Raw genomic sequence first — 21,531 nt, 5'->3', positions numbered from 1 at the left:
CCTTCCCCCACTAACACACAATCAAGACCTGGCTTGACCTAATCCTGGCTGTATCTGTGGGCTCAGAACATGGTGATGGCAGTCCTGGCTCATTTTTGCACAAACTGACCCAAGACTCTGGAGACTAAATTCACTCACCCCACAGTATCTACACCGGGGTGCCCTTGTTACCTGTCCTCCGGAGGCTGTTTCCTGCCTGTCCAGACCCCTTCCCATCTCATCAGAATCTAGGAATGACATCTCTAAAGCCAAATTTGCCCCAGTCTCACTTCCTGGACCAGAGGACAGCCTGCTTGAGGGGGGGATGGTAGGGAGGAAGAGAAGGGGAGGGTGAGGAGGAGCAGTGGGCAGCATGGGTGGAGAGCTTGGCCGCTGCTCTGGGCTTCCCGTGCACTGTCATAGCCAGCCCTGTCCATGATCTCCCCCAGTACTGAGGAAGGCGGAGGATGGAACTCCCCAGATGCTCATATTGTCCTCCTTCTTCCTCCAGAATGAGCCGCAGTGTAGGGGAGATGGCCCAGTCCCCCTCCTCCTCCCCGGGCGAGGGAGCCACCTTTGAGCATCTATGGAGTTCTCTGTGAGTATGGAGACCCCCTCCCCCACTGGGCTTGCTTGGTCTTGGCTAGCTTGGAACAGATTGGAAGAGGGACCTGCCAGGGTAGCAGCTGCCTTAGGCCATGGACTAGACTGCTGTGGGCAGGAGAGGTCCAGGGCACGGAGATCAGGAGGCAGAGGTAGGAAAGCTATTGAAGATGGAGGACATAGGATCGATCTCTTGGGACGCACAGGTCCTGCCACGAGCCATGGGGTACCCTGGCGTCTTGAGCCAGGGGGAACTCTGGGGGATGCTGGGCCAGAAGCTAACAGTTTTCTCTCCCCACGACACAGGGAGCCAGACAGCACCTACTTTGACCTCCCCCCGCCCAACAGAGGGAATAATGAGGCGGTGGGCAGCGAGGAGACCAGCATGGATGTCTTCCACCTGCCGGGCATGACCTCCTCAGTCATGGTGAGTGAAGCAGACCTTGCTGAAGACTGGACATTGGTAACAAATGTGGGTTGGCTTTTCTTAGGAACCAGTGGAACAAGGAAGAAGGGCTTTGGGTGGCCCACCTTTGGTTAGCCAGGACACTTCAAATCATAAAGAAGTAAATATATAGCCAGCTCCTGTTAGGCCAGCTCCTAGGTAGGAATGGATTCAAGCATGATTGGCTTCAGTGGTAGAAGAGCGTCAGGCATGGCTGCACCCACATGTTTCCCAGGTGCCTCTTTCACTGCTTCTTTCTTTGTTTTTTTCTGGGGTGCTTTTGTTTTCAGGCACCCTCACCTCTCAGAGAGAAGGGAATTGGGATTCCCCAACACCTCAAGGCCCTGTGGAGAGGGCACCTCTCTTTTTCCGTTGCCCAGAAAGCCGGCTCCATGTTGGTCTGATTGTGCTCCTTGCTACTGACCACTGAGCTGTCCCTGTCTTTCTGACTGGCCCATGTCCCTGTATCCACTGCTGGACCAGGTCAGGATGGAGGGCAGTGAGGTACTCTCTATATCAGGAGGGAAGATGTGGACAGTGGGAGCCGCGGCTCCATTCCCCATCTTGGGGGCTCTCTTTCCCGGGACCTGCAGGGGTGCCAAGCAGCCAGCCTTTGAAATGTGGCCTCCTGCTGGGAGCTCCTCTTGTCAAGCCACAGTAGTTAGTGGGGTTCTGCCCGACTCTCCTGCTACCACTGCCATGCCCTGGTGGGACCACGAGCTGGAGGGAGGTGGCTGGTGCATGCAAGAAGGGGCATGTGAAGACCTCTAGTCCTGAGGAAGCCCCTTGAGGCCTTCTCTCTTCAATATCCTCCCCCATTGGACCACCAGGGTGCTGGGATCCCACAAGACACGGGGGCTGGGAAGGTGTCGGGTGGGGACTTGTTGGAGGAACCCTGCAAGCACATGAAGGAAGAGCAAAGCCCAGACCAGGTTGGCACATGTCAGCTGCAGAGGCACCAGAGAGCTGAGCAGGTCCCCAGCACACCCTTTCTCCCACTAGCACCTGATGGGCTAAGTGCTAGAGGACCAGGGGCTGGAGAGGCTGGGGAAGTGTGACGCTAACTCTTGTCTTGGAAGGGGAAGCCTGGCCACCTTGGGCCTCAGTGAACAAGAGGCCCATGAAGACCCAGCTTTAAGAATGAGTGTACAGCAAGGTTGAAAAGGCAGGAGGCACCTCCCCGTCCCACCCCTCTCGTAGAGGGTGGAATGCTAGACAAAGCCCACTGGTCCCTGTGGAAGTGGAAGAAAACTGTCTCCTACAGAGGCAGCCCTGGTGGGCAGGGGTCTTTTGGGTGCCAGCCTGGTGGTGTACATGTCTCTGAGCTCTGCCTGTCCAGCTCAGGTCTCTGCCTATCCAGCCCTGGTCTATGCCTGTCCATCCTTGGTCTCTGGCTGTCTATCCCTGGTCTGTCTCTGCCTGTCCAGCCCTGGTCTCTGGTCTATGCCTGTCCATCCCTGGTCTGTCTCTGCCTGTCCAGCCCTGATCTCTGGTCTATGCCTGTCCATCCCTGGTCTGTCTCTGCCTGTCCATCCCTGGTCTGTCTCTGCCTGTCTAGCCCTGGTATCTCAGAGCAGCAGATCACCCTCATTCAACACCTGTGAGTGTCCCTTTTATAGGCAAGGAAACTGAGGCAGATGCTGTGGAAGGGTAGCCTGGGACTTATGGGTCAGAAGGTGGCCCTGCAGCATGGCAAGAAGGATAGTCCCCCATCCTGCCTGCTGTCCCTCAGAGACAAGATCCTGACCCTCACCGTCTAGGATATCAGTGTCTTCCAGTCTAGAGGGACAGGAGATGGCTACCAGGTTCCAGAGCGGTGGGGTGAGGGGGGCTTACACAAAGACTCTAAAGATGCCTGCCTTGGGAATGCTGGAAGCTGCCTGCCCCAGCCCAAGCTGCCCATCCCATGCCTGAGAGGGCAGAGTGCTGAGACTCCACTGACCTACCTTGGTGGGGGTCTTGGATTGAAGGGGAAAGCAGGGAACAGTAGCCCGGGCCCCTGAGGCTAGGGATATGGGACCCACCCCTGGTCCTAAGGATGCCCAATGTAAACATGTTGGCAGGGTGCTCATGAGACCTCACCTGCTGGGGCATGCTGCTCCCAGCAGGGGTAACTCGGGTGGGGCACAACGCCTCCACAAACAAGGGGCCCGCTTTGTCAGGCAGCAACATGTCTTGCAGTAAAGCCATGGATGAAATTCCTGGGTGCACAGCTCAGCTCCTGGAAGTGGGAATTCCCTGGAACCAGGACTTCCTGGCCTCCCTTCTGCAGGCTTCATCTGACTCTTATGTCCAGTCCTCTCAAGCGACAGCTACGGCCCCAAAAGCTTCCTGTATGTTCAGAACTCCCAGCAGCTCTGAGAGCAAAAGATCAAGACTCAGAGATAAGCAATGTCTAGGGCCATCTGCCTGCAGGACTCCAGAGCTCATCAGCAGGAAGATGGCCTTGCCACCACTGGCAGAGGGCTGCGGGGAGCTGCGGGGGGGCACTAAATGTTGCACGCTGTGAAATGAGGTATTTGAAGTTTGAGCTCATAAATTACACAGCTGATTACAGCTTATCAGTGTCACAATGCTCAGGGAAGAAAGGGACATCCTGACACTGCAGGAGGCGTGCTCCCAAGCAAGGCGAGGTGGCCAGTGATGGGGTTCCTAGCTATCAGCTGAGTCTTGTGATGCATAGGATGGAAATAATGGCTTGGGGTGCAGCTCTGTGGAGTTGTTTTGGGGACCTACAAGTCCCCTGTTGTTGCAGGATGGGCCTCTAAGGAAACAGTGGTCAGGGCACAGACTACAGAGTAGGTACTCCTGGTCTGGGGAAGCCAGAGGGTAGCCTGCAGAGGCCCACACTCTCACGTGTCAGTTGTGTGGGTGCTCTTATGTATCTAGTGTCTGAAGCTCAGGAGTTGAGGTTAACAACTCACACTCAGGGCTCTGAAATATGATGGACATCGGAGCGAGGAGCTGGCTGGCACTCACAGAGAGAGGAGGGTGCGCGTGCCATGGACTCACATGTGAGTTCCACGTGTTGTTCCTTTTTAGCAGAACATCAGCACGAAGTGAAGCCCCAGCCTCACACCCCAACATCTGCAGCAGTTTCTGAAGCGTTTGGGTGGTTTTTAAGAGAATGACTGAGTATGTATAATCTTAGAGTCCAGGGGGATTGGGAAGTACAGAGAGGAAACCATGGTGAGAGGGCTGGGTACCTGGGCCCATTCAACCCTGTGGCTGGATGAGAGCTCCCAAGTGCTAGCCCCAGCCCTGAGAACTCTAGCCCAGTCTCTGGCTGGGTCCAGGACAAGGAATACTACCCAGAGTTGTTCTCAGGTCAGTGGGCAGTTCTGGCATCTGAGGTACCGAGGGCTCTCAGCAACCCTACCTCCTGTGTCCTCTGGTACCCTCCCCACCCCAACAGAAGCTCACTCAGTGCTGATTAGTGCCTAGTTGTTCCTATGCGCTGGACAACCCCACCCAAATACCAGGATAGTCCAGCAAAAGGTGGCTTAAGCCAGCCCAGTCCTTGAACAGGTGGGACATCTCTTCCCTTCAATTGTTCTGTGTCCAAGGGGCCTTGAGTGGGAGACTACTTTCTGTCCCATGGGAGGTCTTGAGCAGGTCCACCAGCTGTAGTGAACCCTCAAAACTATATGATGCCCTTCACCCAACCTTAATGACTGGCAGAAACTGGTACAGTCAGTGAGTTCAAGTTCTTACACGCCTCTGAGTCTCCATGTCCTTGCTTGTGAAGTTGGGTGATGGAAGGGGCTAGAATAGAGAGGATGCTGGGAGATGTGCAAAATCCTGAGTCCCAGCTGAGGCTGAGCACCAGCTCACCTGCCTGGCCTTGTGTGGAGGGGCTGGCCAGGCCTTGAATCTGACCACATCCTGGTATTACTTGAGGTGACTAGGTTTGGTGTGGACAGGAGCAGCTAGGCACCTAGTGGATCTTGGAAGAGCCCCAGGCTTGGTGAGGGAAGCTGTGAGCCCCGGTGGCCTTCATTTTCCTGTGGCCATGTAGACGACGTAGCAATGACTAGAAGGTTATGATGGGTAGGGGGAAATCAAAGGTCCCTAAGGTCCTGGGTTCAGAGCCCACCCTGGCCTTCCAAGTTGGGAAGACCTTAAGGTCCTTTAGTCTTCTGGATCTCAGTGGCCCCATCTGTAAAATGGAGAGGTGACAGAAGTCTCTAGGGTTTGAGGACAACAGGTGCTATTTCTCCCACAGGGAGTGATGGTGAGGGCACGGATGAGGTCCTATGTTTCCCGGACTGTTCCCATGAAGGTCCCGAACAATTTGCTGGGTGGGGGCACCGGGTCCTGGAGCTGGTTTTGTCCCTTGTCCAATTTGGCTTCTGCGTATGGGTTTCCTTGGCCCTGGCAGTGGTCTTCAGTTCTGGCAGTCCTTGAAGATTCCAGGTGGTTTACAGAAACCATGCTTTAGCTGGGGATGGGAATGATTGTCCAGCCCATCCTAGTGTGTCCAGCAAAGTTGAGAGGCTCTGGATTGTAACACAATTGCTAAACGGTCTTATTAATAAAAAAAAAAAAAAAAAAAAAAAAACAGGAGCCAGATACTGGGGTTAAAACCGAGAGATCAGAGAAGCAGAATAAGCCACATCCAACCTCACCTTACCAACCCTAAGCTTCCAAAGAGACCTACTTCCTGTCTACCCATGCCTATATGCTTTTCTGTCCCAGCTACATCATTTCCTCTTTCTGCCCAGCTCTGTCACTTCTTGTCTGTCTGTACAGACCTCCAGACCTTTATAGTTAGTGCTGGGATTAAATGCATGTGCCACCATGCCTGGCTCTGTTTCCAGTGTGGCCTTGAACTCACAGAGATCCAGATGGATCTCTGTTTCCCAAATGCTAGGATTAAAGGCATGTGCTACCATTGCCTAACTTCTATGTTTATTATAGCGGCTGACTTTTTCCTCTGATCCTTAGATAATTTTTTTGGGGTGCACAATATATTGGTGGACACAATATATCACTACACCGGATGCTGTCACGTGTGTATGTGGTTGGTGCGGGGAGGGGGGATTCGCAGGAGAGTGGGGGAGGAAATCCCCTATTATCGAGGCTTCCACCACACTGTCCTGGAAGATTGAAGGGAGGGCAAAGTCCCCTTTGTGAGCACCAACGTGTATCAAGGGACAGTAGGAGCTTGGCTTTGAGGGCAGGAATCCCACTTTTCACCCCATATACACAGTGCTGGATCAGCCTCTTCCCTCTGATTCCTAGAGTCTCTGTGAACCACATGAAGGTGGACGCTGAGAGCCAGAGGCCCCTCCAGCTCGTAGGATGTAGAGAAAGTATGGAGGTGCCGTGGTTGAACAAAGGAAAGGGGAGAGAGGCAGGTGCCCTGGGCAGGGCCGCAGGATCAGTCCCTTTCCTTCCCCTCTCCACATCCTCCTCCAGGCCTGCACCTCCACCATAGGTGCCCCTGCCCGCTGGCTGGTGCCTTTCTCTGGTATCAGCTGTTGTGGGCAGGTGAGCCACAGAGGTTTGGGGGTGGTGCTGCAGCTGGATAGGGCAGAATGTAGGGGGCTGAGCCAGGGAGTCAATGCCTTGAGACCCCACGGGATATCTAAGGAAGCCTTCCTGGCTTTGAGGAGGGAAGTATCTCTCCAGCCCAAGAGAAGGACACACATGGGCCCTGTGTAGAGCATCGTTGGGGCAGGTAGGTCAGGAAGGATATACCTCTGCAAGGAGAATTTACACCGAGAGGAAGTGTGGGGCTAAGTTGGGGACAGGGACTGGGTTCAGTATAGTCCACTTGGGGACCCCAAGCCTACCCACCACCCCTAGTGGTTCCTGGCCACCCTTACCTTGGCAGGCTTTGGTGGTAAGAGTGTCTTACGTTTATAGCACTGAACTCAACCGACCCCCCCCCCCAACTCCCCTGGCCCACTCCAGGGTCCAGGGAAAGAGGAACAAAGCCACTAGAAGGGCCAGTACACGGTGTATTTGCTCCTGAACCAACACACCACACTCAGGCACCTGTCTGTTCTGACGAGCTATCTCTCCAGAGCATGTGGTGTAGAAAGAGCAACAGGGGCCTGCAGAACTTCACTCTCCTGCCTCAGCTGTGAGGGTTCTGCAGGAGCAGTCAGCAAGGTGGAGCAAGAGACACAGAGAAGCAGGTGCTGAGGACCCCTAGCACTGCGGGGGGCACCTGAGGACCCTACCACTACCTGGGGGAACCTGAGGCAGACAGACAGACCACCTAGGAGGAGGCAGGAGGCAGGCCAGGGCAGAGGCTGTGATGGAGAGGAGAGCTCAGAGCTGGATGTGCCTTCTCTCATGGGGCTGACAGGCTCTCAAGCCAGGTGCCTCCTCTGGTAGTGTGGGCACGAGCTCTTCTTGAAGTCAGTCTTGCTCTCTTTCCCTGCACTAATTCTCCCCTGTTTTCTCCTTTGGGTATTTGTAAAACCGACGTGAGGACTCAGAGCTGCTGAGGGGGCACAGTTTCCTAAACCGCATTCAGGAACCTGAAGGTCATCTCTTCAGGGTTCTCTGAAGCAGCCTGGCCACACCTCCTAGGGTGGGAGTCTGCAAACCTGCCCCTTAGTCCCCAGGGAGGGAGGCTGCAGCTGCCCCCAGAACTTCTTACTGTAAACACCCTGAGCAGTGTTTCCCAGAAGATCGCCTCCCCCCAAACTTGACTAACAAAGTGACTTGATTATTCATAGCTGACCTGTGAGCAGTGCAGAGCTGGTGTAACTTGTGGCTCCAGCCACAACCAAGCCAGGCGGGGCTGTGGCTCTTGGGCCAGTTGTAGAGCTCAGGATGAGGTAGAGCAGCTCCACTGCTCCTGTGGATCCCAGGACTCTGAACAGGGGCTACAGCTACAGCCCCCGCCCTCTGCCCCAGCCCAGCTACTCCCAGCTCTCAGGAGAGGCAGAAGGTGGTTTGGAATTCGGCAAGAAAGGGCTAGAAGGATTCAGTCTTCATTCCATCTCTGCATCTTCTTTAACATCTTTAAACTCTCTATACGGGGCTCAAGTTGTTGTGTTTCAGGGGGCCTGGAAATTCAGTGCCGATGTCCACTCTCATGGGACACATGTCTGTTGTAGACAAGAGGGGTTCAGGTACCTCTGCCAAAGGTGACTTCCTGGTTGAAACAGACCTGAAACTCAGATGCCCCAGACAAAGAGCAGTGTGACCACCGTACGGTCCCCACTGGGCAGATGTTGATGTGGAGGAGCTCCTGGCTGAGCAAGGTCTGCGGTGGCTGAGATACATTCTCAAGGGGTTTCTCGGGAATTCTCTTTGGTGGGAGTGGCCATGTCCCTGCTTCCTGGCTTTGGTAGAGCCAGGGCAAAATACTGTCTATAAGGCAATGCTAAGGGTTCTTTGACCCCACCCAGCCCTATGCCTGGCTCTCCACAGGTGCCCTGGCACAAGCATGCTGGTGTGTCTCTCCTCTATTCAGACCTTGGGGTGGTCCCCTTGGGTCCATAGTTCCCTGGGAGGAGGCAAGTTCTCTCACCTGGGTCGCAAAGGCTGGCAACACCATCTCTTCCTTCAGGGTGGCCAAGCCCTGGCTGCCAAGGTCTCCCAGACCAGGGCTGACTGCTCACGCTTTAGAGCAGAGGCTGTTTATAGGTGACAGCCGCAACCCCCAGAGCCTTCGCTGGGTAGCAGCTTAGGAGGAGCACAGTGGGAGTAAATGATCTCCAAGCCAGTCACTGACCCCGCATCCCCACCAGCTCCCCCTGCGCAGCCTCCTTGGTGCGGTCCAACACATCTCCGGGCAAGCTGAGGCCTGCCCTGTGTTGATGAACAGTCATGAGGATAAAGGGGTGGGCCCCGGTTTGTTGTTGGATGCAGCCAGTTGACAGAAATAAGGGAGGCAGGCAAGGAGAGAATGCCAACCCCCAGCCCACACGCTCCTGAGCATCCTTGGCTCCTGCTTTCCTAGCCACAGAGCCACAACCACTCAGTCCACCCCACCGGGAAGCCACCAATCTGCCCCTACCCCACCTAGCCACCCAGACCCATGCCTCGTCCCGCGGCACACCAGCTCCTCAGCGTGTGCAGACCCCCACGAGCCTACCATGCTTTACGTCGGTGATCCCATGAGACACCTTGCCACGGTAGGTGTGCTGCGCCTGGTATAGGGTCATGCATCTCAGGGGCTTGGCAGGATCTGCCGCGGTCGGGGTTCAGAGAGACATTCTCTCACTTGTCTCCCTGGTCAGGTGCCTGCTACCAGTTGGGGTGGCCAGAGGCATTGGGAAGGCTGGAGGCATATCCTGGGCTGGAAGGTAGACAGGCTCTGTTCTGTTCATCCTGGGGTAGCTCTTGAGGACCAGCAGCTTCTGGATGGGCAGGGAGTGGGAAGCTGGTTGGGAGACTTGGCTGGTGGTGTCTGATCGGGGTGGGTGAGCTACTGCTCCTGCCCTGTGAGTTGGGCAATCCTGAAACAGTGTTTGAGGCTGGTGGCTGGCCATGCTCAGGGTCTCTGAGCTATCCTGTCCAGCCTACCCAGCTGCCGATGAACTCATGCAAAGAGGTCATCTTTGCTTTGGGCTTTAGTATGAAGCTGCCCCGCCCTGCAGAGAGCATCCTCACCTGGGAATTTCCTCACTTGACAGCACAGATGGGACATTTCTCATAGCCATGGGCTCTTCCCAATGTGGGTGTGAGCTCTAAGGCACAGACGGGCAGGACTGGACCCAAGGCTTCTTGTTGCTCCTCTCACTCAGGTACAGCCAGCCTGGCAGAAGGGGCCACAGCCTGTGCTTGGCCTGAGCCCAAGGGACTTGGGCTCATTTCCAGACTTGCCAGGTCCCTGGGGTCAAGCAGACACCAGGCTGCTAATTGAGCAGATGGAGGCGTTGGTGCAGCTGCCCCACATAGGGCTATTTCTCCGTTAGGGGAGCAGGAGGAGTAAGGGCCATTGGCACATACACTGTGCAGGGACCCTGCAATGGGTAAAGAATGGTGGGAAGCTGGCAGAGTCCAGATGTGCTCAGGATAGGAGCCATGAGTACAGAGCTGTAGAAGTCTTTGTGAAAGACCAGAGACCTTTGGAGAATTGCAACTCCTGGCAGTGTGAACAGAGCATACGAGAGTGAGAGAGAGAGAGAGAGAGAGAGAGAGAGAGAGAGAGAGAGAGAGAGAGAGAGAGAGAGTGTCCATGCATGTACGTGGGGGGGCATACTGGCATATCTCTAAGGGACAGTAATTCTGCTCTTCCCCACACCTTCACACCTGAAATCCATGGAGGGGTGTCCTTCCTTCCTCTGCCTGTCCTCACACATGTACTCATTGATTATCTGTCCACCAATGTGTCATTATTGAATATCTGTGTGGACTCCCTGGGCAGCAACCTTCAACTCCCGTACGCAGCTCTGGACTGTATAGTTTACTGACCTCTGGGGCATCTGACTGCCATGTCTGGAATCTAAGGGAACTCCTAAATGTCTAATCTGGAAGCAGAGGGCAGAAGGACTCTAGTATCTTTTTCCTCTAATGGAGCAGGCACCACCCACAGAAAGATTGAGTGCAGGTTGAATCATGGTCCTGCATGGCTGTCCTTCCTGAGGTCAGTAGGAGGCAGAGATCCACTGTCAGGGCCACACAGAGACCTGCTTCCACGATAATCAGTGACTCACACCCTGCTGACGATACCCTAGGTCCCAGAACCAGCAATGGCTACCGTGTCATGCTATTTTTCTCCCTGTGTGTTTTATGTTGTTGTTGTTGTTGTTGTTGTTGTTGTGGTGGTGGTGGTGGTGGTGGTGGTGGTGGTGGTGGGTGTGTTTATTTATATGTGTGTGCAAGTGTAGGCTAGAGGTGAACCTTGGGTATCATTCACCAAGAGCTGTTCTCCTTGTATTTTAAGACAGCCCACTTGCTGGGGCATACTGAGTAGGCTAAATTGGGCTGTCTGTCTGTCTGTCTCTGCTTCCCAATACTAGAATTACAGGCACACACCACCATGTCGGCCTGTTACATGGGTGCTGGGGATTGAACTCAGGTCCTCATTCTTGTGTGACATGCACATCACTGACTGAGCCATCTCCCCCCCCCATCTTGTTTCTTTTTAGACCAAGGACACTCTGGTTCTTTTATTTATCACATCAGCATGGCCACCATATGCCCTTTATGCATTCAGCCCAACCCAGCAGTGCCGCCCAGGATTTGCTGGGGCTCCAAACTTCTCCCTCTGTTGGGAGTTGGGCTAAACCATCATCCTAACTGTGGGGTGACTCAGTTTCCTTATTTCTTTGTGACTTTGTCCCAATGAATGAGAGGATCATGTAGGAGAGAGTATCCTTCGGCTCAGAGTATATTAAAGTCAGTGAGTCAAGGACTCATTGGCATCTCTTCCACCCATCTATCTTTGTTGTCCCAGCCTGGTTGCAGCAGCCACTTGGGAGTCCACAGAGAAGCCTTGTCTTCGGAAAAGTGACTGATTTTCAGGATGCTGTCTGATCCATGGATGGATTTTCTGATAAGTGTACCCCATCTTGATTTGGGGTTCAGCATATGGGTTCAGATTTTACCTCTGGTGCCCACCAGCTTTGACTCTTGACTTTGGGAGTGAGGCCACATGCTGAGGCACGATTTCCATCTCTGTAAGCAGAGTGGTACTAACTCTGATGAGCTGTGAGATCCCAATGAAATCATCCAGCCATGGCTGTGCCAGCCCTTTACATGTCCATGGAGGTACAGAGAAGCTGACTGCAAGAACTGGGCATGATCTCTTCCTCCTACAGCTTCCTATGCCCTTGACTCTGCTTCTTCCCCACCTTCCTCTTTCTCTGTCCAAGGACTAAAAAGTCTTTAGCCAAGTGATGCCCCCACAGCTTGAGTGCAGCCCTAAATGCAATGCAGGATGGGTTTGGTCCTCCTGCATATGGGGAGCCTATTTACAGTGTTGAAGCCCACTGGAGCTGGGCTTGCCAGATGGGATGAGAACAGGAACATGATGTAGCTGGCACTATCTCCTGACACCCCAAACTCTTAGCTTCTTCCTCAATTTCCAGTTCTCTTTCATGTGTACACATACAGACACACACACACACACACACACACACACACACACACACAGAGAGAGAGAGAGAGAGAGAGAGAGAGAGAGAGAGAGAGAGAGAGAGAATGCTTCAATCTCCCCAAGATAGAGGCAAGTGTGGGTGCCCTGTCCTTCGATATCTGGTGTGTGGCGTGGGGCTCAGCTGTCTCTGCAGAACCAGCATTATGTTTGCATTATTGACGAGCCTGGTTGTTCTCCCTTCTATTACAGTACATGTCAGCAAACAGTGGTGTGCAAACGCTGCATACCTTGTGTGAGGTAACCCAGAAGCGCATGTGTGGTCCATGTCTGGAGTCCACAGTGTTCCTGGAGCAGGCTTCCCTGTGCTCCAGCAGAAAGCATGGTTTCTGGACCAGAGGAGCCCGAGGGATGGCCTCAAGTGGGAAATGATAGCTGGTGCAACAAGAAAGGGCTGTGGAGCAGAGTGGAGCTGGCCTAGGTTCTAGAAAGGCTTGTGCAGTGCTGGGAACTGACCACAGGAGGGCAGGGCTGAGACTGGGAGAAGGGATGTGGTCTAGGTGAGGGAGCCTTCACCCAGGGAAGGTGGGGAAATGAGATTCTGTACTGGATGCCTGACTGGATGTCAGGAGTGTGTGAGAGTGACCTCAAGGTCTTTCTGCTGTGATGGGGGAATTGCTCCAGGGGCCCCAGAAGTGACAATTGGGCACTGTACTGTGGCTGTGTGGTGCCTGGGGGTGCTTCCGTAGTTGGAACAGTTGAGATACAGAGAGTGACTGCCAGGTAGGAGCTGGAGACAGAGTGTGGAGTTCCTGAAGCAATGAAAGGAAGGAGGAAGAAGGATTTGCCTACCTGGTGGCCCGGGACAGGGCATCTGTGGAGATGTTCAGGTGTGAGACAGGACTTGGAAGAACCTGTAGAGGACCAAGACAGGCTAGAGCATGAGGCCACAGTTGCCCTAGAAACCCCATAGCAGTGACCATAAAGGCTGTAGGGTTCTATGTGGGAGGTAGGCAAAGAACCTGAGCACATGGATGGGAATGGCCATGTGGACACCCAGATGTGGGAGTCGGGTGGGTAAAATGGTGTGGAGATGGACATGAGCGTTATTTAAGTCAGAGCTGGGGAGCTGTGTGGAGGGTGAGAAGGAAGCAGTTCTGGGAAAGAGAGCCACATTAAGGAGAAGCCTGGAAGCCAGAAAGAGGCATCATGGTGACCTGGAACAAGGGGCTCCACTATGAGGTTATGAAAGGGACCAGAGTGAACCACAGGGAGGGGCCTGGTGACCCTAGGCCAAGGAGGATAGAACTCAAGTAGAATTAGATCTGAGGGAGAAGCACACCCATTGGAGCCTGATCCAGGTAGATCATCCGGGATCTGTCATCTCTCCGTCTCCTTGCTGTCCAGAGATGTATCTACTTCCATGCTCCCTCCTGCCCGTCTGGGAGGCAGCTGGTGGGGTATCAACTCATAAAGCCAATCTGAGCTCTGGGGTCCCACCTGGGCAGCATCATCAGCCACTGAGATGTCTTCTACTCCCTTGACCCAGACCCAAACCCTAGAGCCGTCTCCGACCCCCCTCCCAACACCTTATTTATGCTGCTACCCTGTGTCCAAGGGCCACAGTGCCGCCTGCCCAGTGCTTAGACATGACAGAGCCACTGCCTTCCCAAATGTCCTCCACTACCAAGTGAGGGGTCCTCGGAGACCTCGTCTGTAGCCCTTTCTGCTGAACCCAGGGTTGTGAGCCCCAGCCTCTCCTGCTGCATCTGTCACCCGAGCCATTGATTGCTCCTGGCCCTTCCTGTGGCCAGGTTCCTTTCCCTGCCGTCCTGCCCAGAGCCACACCAGATCTCACAAGACCTTTGGGGGCCAAGGGGCTGCTTCCTACAGACTAGAAACCACAGCAGCCCTTGCCACTCCCAGAGCCCCACCCTACCTGGACACCTGTTTCTGCCTCTTTGCTGGGCAGTGTCCTCCCTTATTTCCTGGAGGCCCTGAGCTTGTTTGCTGGCTGGCTGGACGGCTCATCACTGTACTCCCAGGAGAGAGCTCATGGCCCTCTGCAAAGAGATGCCGGGTTAAGCAGAGCCAGGAGATATCCTGAGGATGCAGGCAGCTTCTGTCCTCAGCTTTCATCCCCCAGCTTATACCCGGTTGCCTTCTCCCTCCTTGGGTCCCTAGATGGTGTCACAGTCTCACGATGGACCACTGCAGGTGACAAACTTGGGCCCACATCATTCTTACTGTACATCACCTTCGTCATGATCTAATTTCTCAGTTCAGCTGCTCATTCTTTGTTCTATGCTGACCTAAGATCTAGGAAGAGACTAGGGGATCCTCCCTGACTGACCCCAGGGTGTTCTCAGCTGGCTCCATGAATAGGACAGATGGACAGAAGGGCAGTAAGGGGAATGCATGGACATGGATGCTGAGTTCCAGAGTGCAAGAATGTGCTCAGGGAGAGAAGCTGGCAGAGGCATGCCCCTCCTACATCTTTCTCAGAAAGCCACCTCCCCTGTGCTATTGGGGTACACTCAGGTGGTTTAAAAAATTCCTGTGAATCACTGTTGCTTGTATAGTGCCTAGAGACCCTCAAGAATGTTCTACTCTATCATACCCAGGGTTAGGGCTATACCGGTGGAGGGGTGGCCTGGGCTTCACAGTGGGTCCTGCAGACACATGCCTGGCAGCTGAGTGGAGCTTCTGGGGGCATGTTTCCCGGCTGTGAGGCGTGGAAAGTTCCACATGGCCCTGGCATGGGACCGGGCAAGGCTCTGCCTCAGCGGGCAAAAGGAGGGTGCTGTGTGCATACCTCCAGTGAGGCAGCCGTCCCCCATGCACAAGTCGCGTCTTGTTGACATTTCCATCCGTTTAATCACAGGCTCGGGGAGACTGTGGGAAACACCATCAGGATGGAGGTCTCCAGCGAGCACACAGGCTGGAGGGATGGCTGTCTCCACAGGGCCAGGCTGCTGCTGTCAGTCACTAATGCTGGGCAAGCTGAACCCAGGCTCAGACATGCCTACAGGAGAAGACTGGGGTTCCAGGTTTCTCACTCTTAGAAGAGTCCACATAGCTTTGGCTGGTGTTCTAGAAATAGGAGGGCCCTGTCTCCCCATCCCTCAGTGTGGTCTCAGAGCAGAATGAGGGTGACACTTAGCCCAGGGTGAAGGAAAGAGGCCCAGGGGTGAACAGGTTCCTGAGGAATGCTGAGACTCCATGGACGCAGATGTGGTCGCAGGGTCACAGTCCCCATACCTGTGCTGGATGGGTAAATGTTTCTTGGCTCCTACACAGAGTTACTGCCCTAGGAAGGGAGCAGAAGAGGCCATGGGACAGCAGAGCAAGTGCCCAGGGGTTGGGCCTTGCATTGAGGAAGTGGCATTGGAGCATGGAGTAATAGAGGCAACCCAGAGGGGCCCGAGGGACCACGGCACATGGGGCTCTGGCAGCTAGCTCCTTTCTCCAATTCCTATCCCAGCTACCTCATGAGAAAGCTGTGGTGGGCCACAATGGCCCTGTCATCCACAGGAGGGCACACACAGAGGCCAGAGTGATTTTCAGAAAGGAGGGAGGGAAAAGAGGAAGGAGGAAGGAGGGAGGGAGGGAAGAAGAAAAGGGTGTGGGGAGGGGGAAAAGGACGGACCAAAAAGGGGAGGCAGGGAGAAAGGCAAGGAAGAAAGGAAGGGAGAAAAGGGGGAGGAAGGTAAGGAGAGAAGAAAGGAAGGAGGGAGGGAGATGGAGAGAAGAGGAAGGGAAGGAGGGAAGGAAGTGACGGAAAGAAGGGAGGAAGAGTGGAGGGGAGAAGGGAAGAAGGTAGAACCTAGACAAGGTCCTCTCCTACCGAGGCCACAGTGGACTTGGGTGGCGTTGTGAACCAGACTCTCCAGTTGTTCTGTGTGGTCATGAAACAATGTTCCCCTCCATGCATAGCAAAACTTCGGGGAGCAGGGTAAGAACTCTGACCCGAAGGCTGCAGCTGCAGCCTGCTGCTGTGTATTGGGTCTTTGGCATCATCCCTGTGAGCCTGGCTGAGGAAAGGAATTAGCTGGACCAGGTGGGCTATCAGAGTAGCTGTGGGCTCAGCATGAGGCTGGAAGGAAGGAAGTGTGAAGGAAGATTTCTTCCCAAAAAGGCATGCTAAATCCAGGGTACGGAGATGCTTGGGTGCAAGGCATGCTGGATCCAGGACACAGAGATGCTTGAGTGCCCTTGACAGGCAGCCAAGCCCTTGACTGGAGGCTGTGGATCAGGGACTGATTGGTAACTTTGGTGTGTGGACTTTGGTTCTTTGTCTGTGAAGATCTGGAGGCTTCAGTGTGGGGTCCTCTGAAGAACAGCAGCAGCAGAGCCTGGTGCCTATGCCTCTCAGAGATGGCAGAGTATGGAGGGAGCCTCATCAGTATCCAACACTTCTGTGGCGTCATGTGCCATCGTGATCTGTTCCTGTTTCTCTGTGTGTACTGACTTGTGAATTCCTCAGTATCATCACCCTACATCACCCCGATGTAAACTGAGACAGAGCGGTCACGTGAAGATCTTGGGTTCTGTGTGAAGCAGGTGGGGAGACAGGAGATAACACCACCTTAGGTGTGTTACGTAGATAAGGGGGAGGGGAAGCCCAGAACCCTGGGGCAGCTGGAGAGCACACTGGGCCTTCCAGGAGGTAGGACGCCTTGGCAGGCTGATCTTGTGGTGAGGAGATGGACAGCTTAGTCAGCCTGCACCCCTGGGCCTCTGCATTTAAGCTTGGCATCCCGTACACATGACAGGCAGTTTCTCTGTTGCTATTTTCATTAGAAAAAAAAAATCCACCTTTCTGGAGAATATTGCGTGTGGGAGTATGTGCTCTTTGTGGCTAAGGAATGGGTGCAGCCAGTCCACCTCGGTGGTCCATCGTGGTGTCCTGGGTTTGACAAAGGCTGTCATGGATGATGGCATCGGAAAGGAGAACGTAAGGGAGGTACTCGCTCCCAACCTTTAAAAAGATGTTCATTTCCCGTCTACATCTAAGAACAGATCACTTGAGATTGCTTATGGGTTTGAAACAGTTAAGATGTAAAATGGGAATCATTAAGGTGAAATCATAACATCCAAGTTTTACATGTGAGGGCAGGAGCTGGCAGCAGGAAGGCAAGAGCTTCCTTGTCTGGTCAGGACAGGTGACTGGTGGGGAAAGAGAAAGATGGATGGGGGAGGCCCTGCCCTCAGTCTAGCACCAAGCAGGAAGAGCCTGTCGTCGTCGTCGTCCCACCCCACCCCCCGCCCCAGGCACTGTCTGTGGCTCACAGGGACAGCAGTCAGTACACATGTGGACACTACCTCCAGAGGCTCCTGAAGGCCACGGATCTAGAAGTCTCTGACTGTGTTTAGGTCTGCGTGGATATTTCAGGGTCTGTTCCCCTCAGCCAGAGTTTCTGAGCCTCTCTTTCCATGACCAGAACACACCAAGAATGAGATCCCAGCTGCTATCTAGGAACAGTGAGTCTGTCCCGTGTGGAGCTTCATGGCCCTGCACAGTCTTTGGTGCCAGCCTTGCTTCTTGTGGGCAGACAGCCTCTGCCCCTTCCTCACTGGGCCTCGTGCCAGTGGATTGGTGGTGATGTGCCAGTACAAGGCGATGGAGCTGCTGAATTCCAGTGTCCTGGTGGTTGAGCCAGAGTTATTTCTCTTGAATAGCCATAGGGTCTTGTGCTCCCAGACCCCCACCTCCACAACCATGCTACAAGTAATGAATAGGTTTTGTTCCCACTATGCACAAGAGAACATGGAGGCCCAGGGATGTGGAGCATATTCTACCCCTCTCATGCTTCTGCTGCCCCTCCCCCACCCCTGGAACACAGTGCTCACCCTGGACCCATACTGTCAACCTAGCTTAGCCAGGAGAGAATGCTGGAGGATTGGATTGGCATTACCCTACTTCTGTCTCTGCTCAGGGCAGACAAGAAACTCAGCTGCCTTCCAGCAGGAGCTTGGGGAGCTAGAGGCCAGGTGTGGGTGTCCTGTACCCATGACCCTCTGCTATAGGGCAAGATCACCCACCCGCTGACACCCCGGGGCATGAAGAGACTATGGGAGACAAGGTGTTAGAACCGATTTGAAGTCTGAGCCCAAGGAAAGAGGGCAGAGGCACTGATAGCCCTGCTTCCAGCAGGGGTGCCTGGGAGGCCTCCAGCAGGCCTATATGCAGGGACCAAGAAGAGACTCCTGAGACTGAAGGAATGGGAGACTCTTTAGAGAAAGCCTGGCCTTCTCTGTAGAAGGTAGGGCTCACAGGGACCCCATCTGCCTGAGCCCAGGACAGGTCTTGCTCTCAAGTGCCCTGGGGGTTTGCTGGATGACCCCAGTCCCTCTGGACAAAGTCTAGGGTGTGACACATGGCCCTGGGGGTGGGGCTGTGTTCTCCTCAAACCCCCATGGCCATTGGAGTTATTGTCCCCACCCTGATGTTGGGGTTTCCCATGGAGGCTTGTCCACTAGTAGCCTGGACACTGGAAGAAAGGCCACCCGCTGACTCCATGACTCCCTCATTCCTCAGGGCCTCCTCAGGTCACGCCCAGGCACCCCACATGCACATGTAGGCACATGTGGGCTGCCGCAGGCCGGGCATGTCCTAATTAGCCCACTATCTTGGAGTTCTCATTGAAAGCAAAACAAACCAAAAAAGTTCGGGTTTTGCCCAGATTCTTCCCTGAGGCCAAGTGGGCCTTGTCTGGGCTTCCGGGGGTGGGGGGCGGCCTCTGAGCCTGGAGGACCCCTGGGCTTCTGTATGGACCTGCTTAGGCCTCTCTGACAAGACTCCTCATTTCAGCAGCCTGACTGGAGGCAGAAGTAGGGGGCCAGACTGAGCCCCGCAGCCTGGCAATGAGGAAACAGAAGAGGTTCCTTCACCTGAGCCTCAGAGGGAGGAGGCAAAGCTATGCAGAAGATCTCCTATGCTTTCCAGTCAGTGAGGTCCTTGCCATCTTTGGGAGGCATGATAGACACCAAGACCAGACTAAGCAAGTGGGAGGTGTCCCTAGGAAGGCAAGAAAAGAGCAGGCAGGGGAGGGCCAGCATTCACTGGACACATGGGCGGGCTGGTCTACTGGCCAGCCCAGTGCCCCAGCTTCTGTGACAGGGCCTTGGGTTTGCCATGCCAGCCAGGTTCTGCACTCCAGTGCTGGAGGCCTGCTTTCTGGAAGCGCCCAGTCTCTCCTGCAGAAACACTCCCCACAGATGCTATCACTGTTCCTTTTGGTTCAATGACTAAGTCCTTGGCACCCACCTCCAATCATTGAAGAATGCAGACAAGTTAAAATATGAACCTCATTGCCATGGGCCTGTACCCTGCTTCTGAGCAAGAGAGGCAGGGCTCCCTGCCCATCAGGGATGGGGCAGAAATTGGGCATGGAAAGACTGCTACTGCCTGCTGCCACTGCCATGACCTCCCTTCCCAAAGCTCCTCACTGGGAAGACATTGAACCCAAGGCTGCAGAAAGGAGGTGGTCCTGCTGTCCCATCCTGGATCGGAAACATAACAAGGGAAATCCCTTCCCTGAGGTTCAGGCATCCCCTGGAAGGCAGGGAATGTGAGATACAACCATGGTTCATCTGTCCTCATTCCTAAACAGCCACACCAGAGAGAGCAGTCTTCCTGACCACCACTCAGATGTGTTGTGCCATCACCAGACTTACAACCATGCTGTCACATTGCCTCACTCATTTATTCATTCCTCCGCTGCTTTGTTTGGACAGAAAATGCTTTAAGCAGCCATTCTGAAATACATGCCACTCAGGGAACACAGGGATCCTGTGTCTATGGGCTCCTTTGTGTCTATGGCATCCTCTGCGTCTATATGACTCTCAGTGTTTATGATACGTATACTGTGGGCTCCTGTGTCTACTGAGCCATCTGTCTGTGTGTTCTTCTACGTCCGTGGGGTTGCCTGAGTCTGTTAAATCCTGTGTCTGTGGGGACCCGTGTCTGTATGTTCTGCATCCTCAAATTCTAATGAGTGGGGATCCAAAAATATTTGGAAAAATTGCATTTAAACTGAACATGTACAGACATGATTCTCTTCATCTCTTAAGCAGTGCAGTCTAATGACTACACATCAGTGTTAGTTTTGTGAGCCAGCTAGGGGATGTGTGTAGGCTCCGTAGAAATGCTATGCCGTTGTTGGTAAAGGGCTTTATGTAAGGGTGTCCATGGGGTTCCTGGGCCTGATTGCTCATGAGCACTGAGGGACAAGTGTAGAATGTGAACCATGTGTGGAATTCTGAACTTCAATAGCTGCATTCACATGGTGAAAAGAGGGCCAGAGTTGTGGCTATGTGTGAAATCTGGGTCCAATGCCCAGGACAGCAACATAAACCAGATGAAAGGAATTGGTGAGTGTAATCAATAATTACTCCTGCCAACCTAGGGTCATTTCAATGTGTGACCCTGAAACTAGGAGTGGGTGTTAGACCTTCTTTCTGTGACATAGAGTCCTCCCTTGCAGTTGGGATACCTTTCTTCACATGTTCAAACCCTTTGTAACCACTGGTTCAACTCACAGGACTATGTAGGTCCTCAGATACTCACAGTTCAGTAAGGGGCATAGTAGTGACACCTTCCAGTGGAGGACATTAGGACAGGACAAAGGTCAGGGCTTGGAGGTGCTCTGGCTGCTGTAGCTAGGGCTAGCCTCTCTGAGCTCAACAGAGACTGAGACAAGACCAAGGTGAAAGCTTCCACTGGGAGGCAGGGCTGTGATCAGAGGGCCACAGGAAGAGTCTGAGAGTAGGGGTGTTTGAGTAGGAGGCTGTGCTGGGCCAGAGTTCTGCTTTATGCCCTTCAAACTCCTACATCAGCGGGAAGAGTGGGACCATGACCCTTCTACCAGGAATCTGTTGGCAGATCTTGGGATGGAGCAGGGTCTCCCCAGCCTAGATACTCTAGAATAGGAAGCTCCTTCTTCCTGATGGAGTCCAGCTGTCACATCCCATGCTTCCCTCACATGGCCTTGGTGCTGGGGGAGGTAAGGATTAGGTCCCTTCCTGTTTTTAGACAGCATTATTAAGGTGTAATTCACACACCATTCAATCTACTCATTTAAACTCAGTCTGGTGGGGCATGTAAATCAGATGGTAGAGTGTTCCTGCCTAGAGTGTTTGAGGCCATGGGTTCAATTCTCAGCATGACATGAAGTGGGCACCCTGGCGCCTGTCTATAATCCCAGCACTTAAGAGGTAGAGGCAGAAGGATCAGGAGTTCAAGGTCAGCCCCCTATATAATGAGCTCCAGGCTATCTTGGGCTACATGAGATCATGTCTCAAAAACTACAAACAATAAAGCAAACAAGGAAATAATAAAATGTACCACCAAGCAGTGTTTAGTCTGAACAGATGTATGCAACCCTCACTTCTAGGACATCTCCACCTCGTCAGAGAGAAGAAGTGCCTGAGCTTCTCTGCTTCTCTCTCTGTAGCCTAGCAGCCTTTGCCTTCTGCCTCTCTGGCTTTGCCT

The 21,531-nt window shown here is 53.8% G+C and overlaps 1 protein-coding gene across 1 annotated transcript in view; it reads left to right on the top strand.

Moving 5' to 3' along the window:
• Window positions 1-439: 439 nt before the first annotated feature.
• The window catches only part of Tp73 (tumor protein p73), a 44,667-nt gene continuing 23,575 nt past the window's right edge, over window positions 440-21,531 (top strand). Inside the window, exons 1-2 of the mRNA XM_028860259.2 lie at window positions 440-577; window positions 889-1,009. Of these exons, the coding sequence (XP_028716092.2) occupies window positions 447-577; window positions 889-1,009 (252 nt within the window). The 5' untranslated portion in view covers window positions 440-446. The remainder of the gene's footprint in view (window positions 578-888; window positions 1,010-21,531) is intronic.

This window comes from Peromyscus leucopus, chromosome 2 (genome assembly GCF_004664715.2).
Source record: "Peromyscus leucopus breed LL Stock chromosome 2, UCI_PerLeu_2.1, whole genome shotgun sequence".
Classification (NCBI taxonomy): domain Eukaryota; kingdom Metazoa; phylum Chordata; class Mammalia; order Rodentia; family Cricetidae; genus Peromyscus; species Peromyscus leucopus.
The sequence above is the reverse complement of the archived record's forward strand: the minus strand, read 5'-3'. Positions and strand labels throughout refer to the sequence as shown.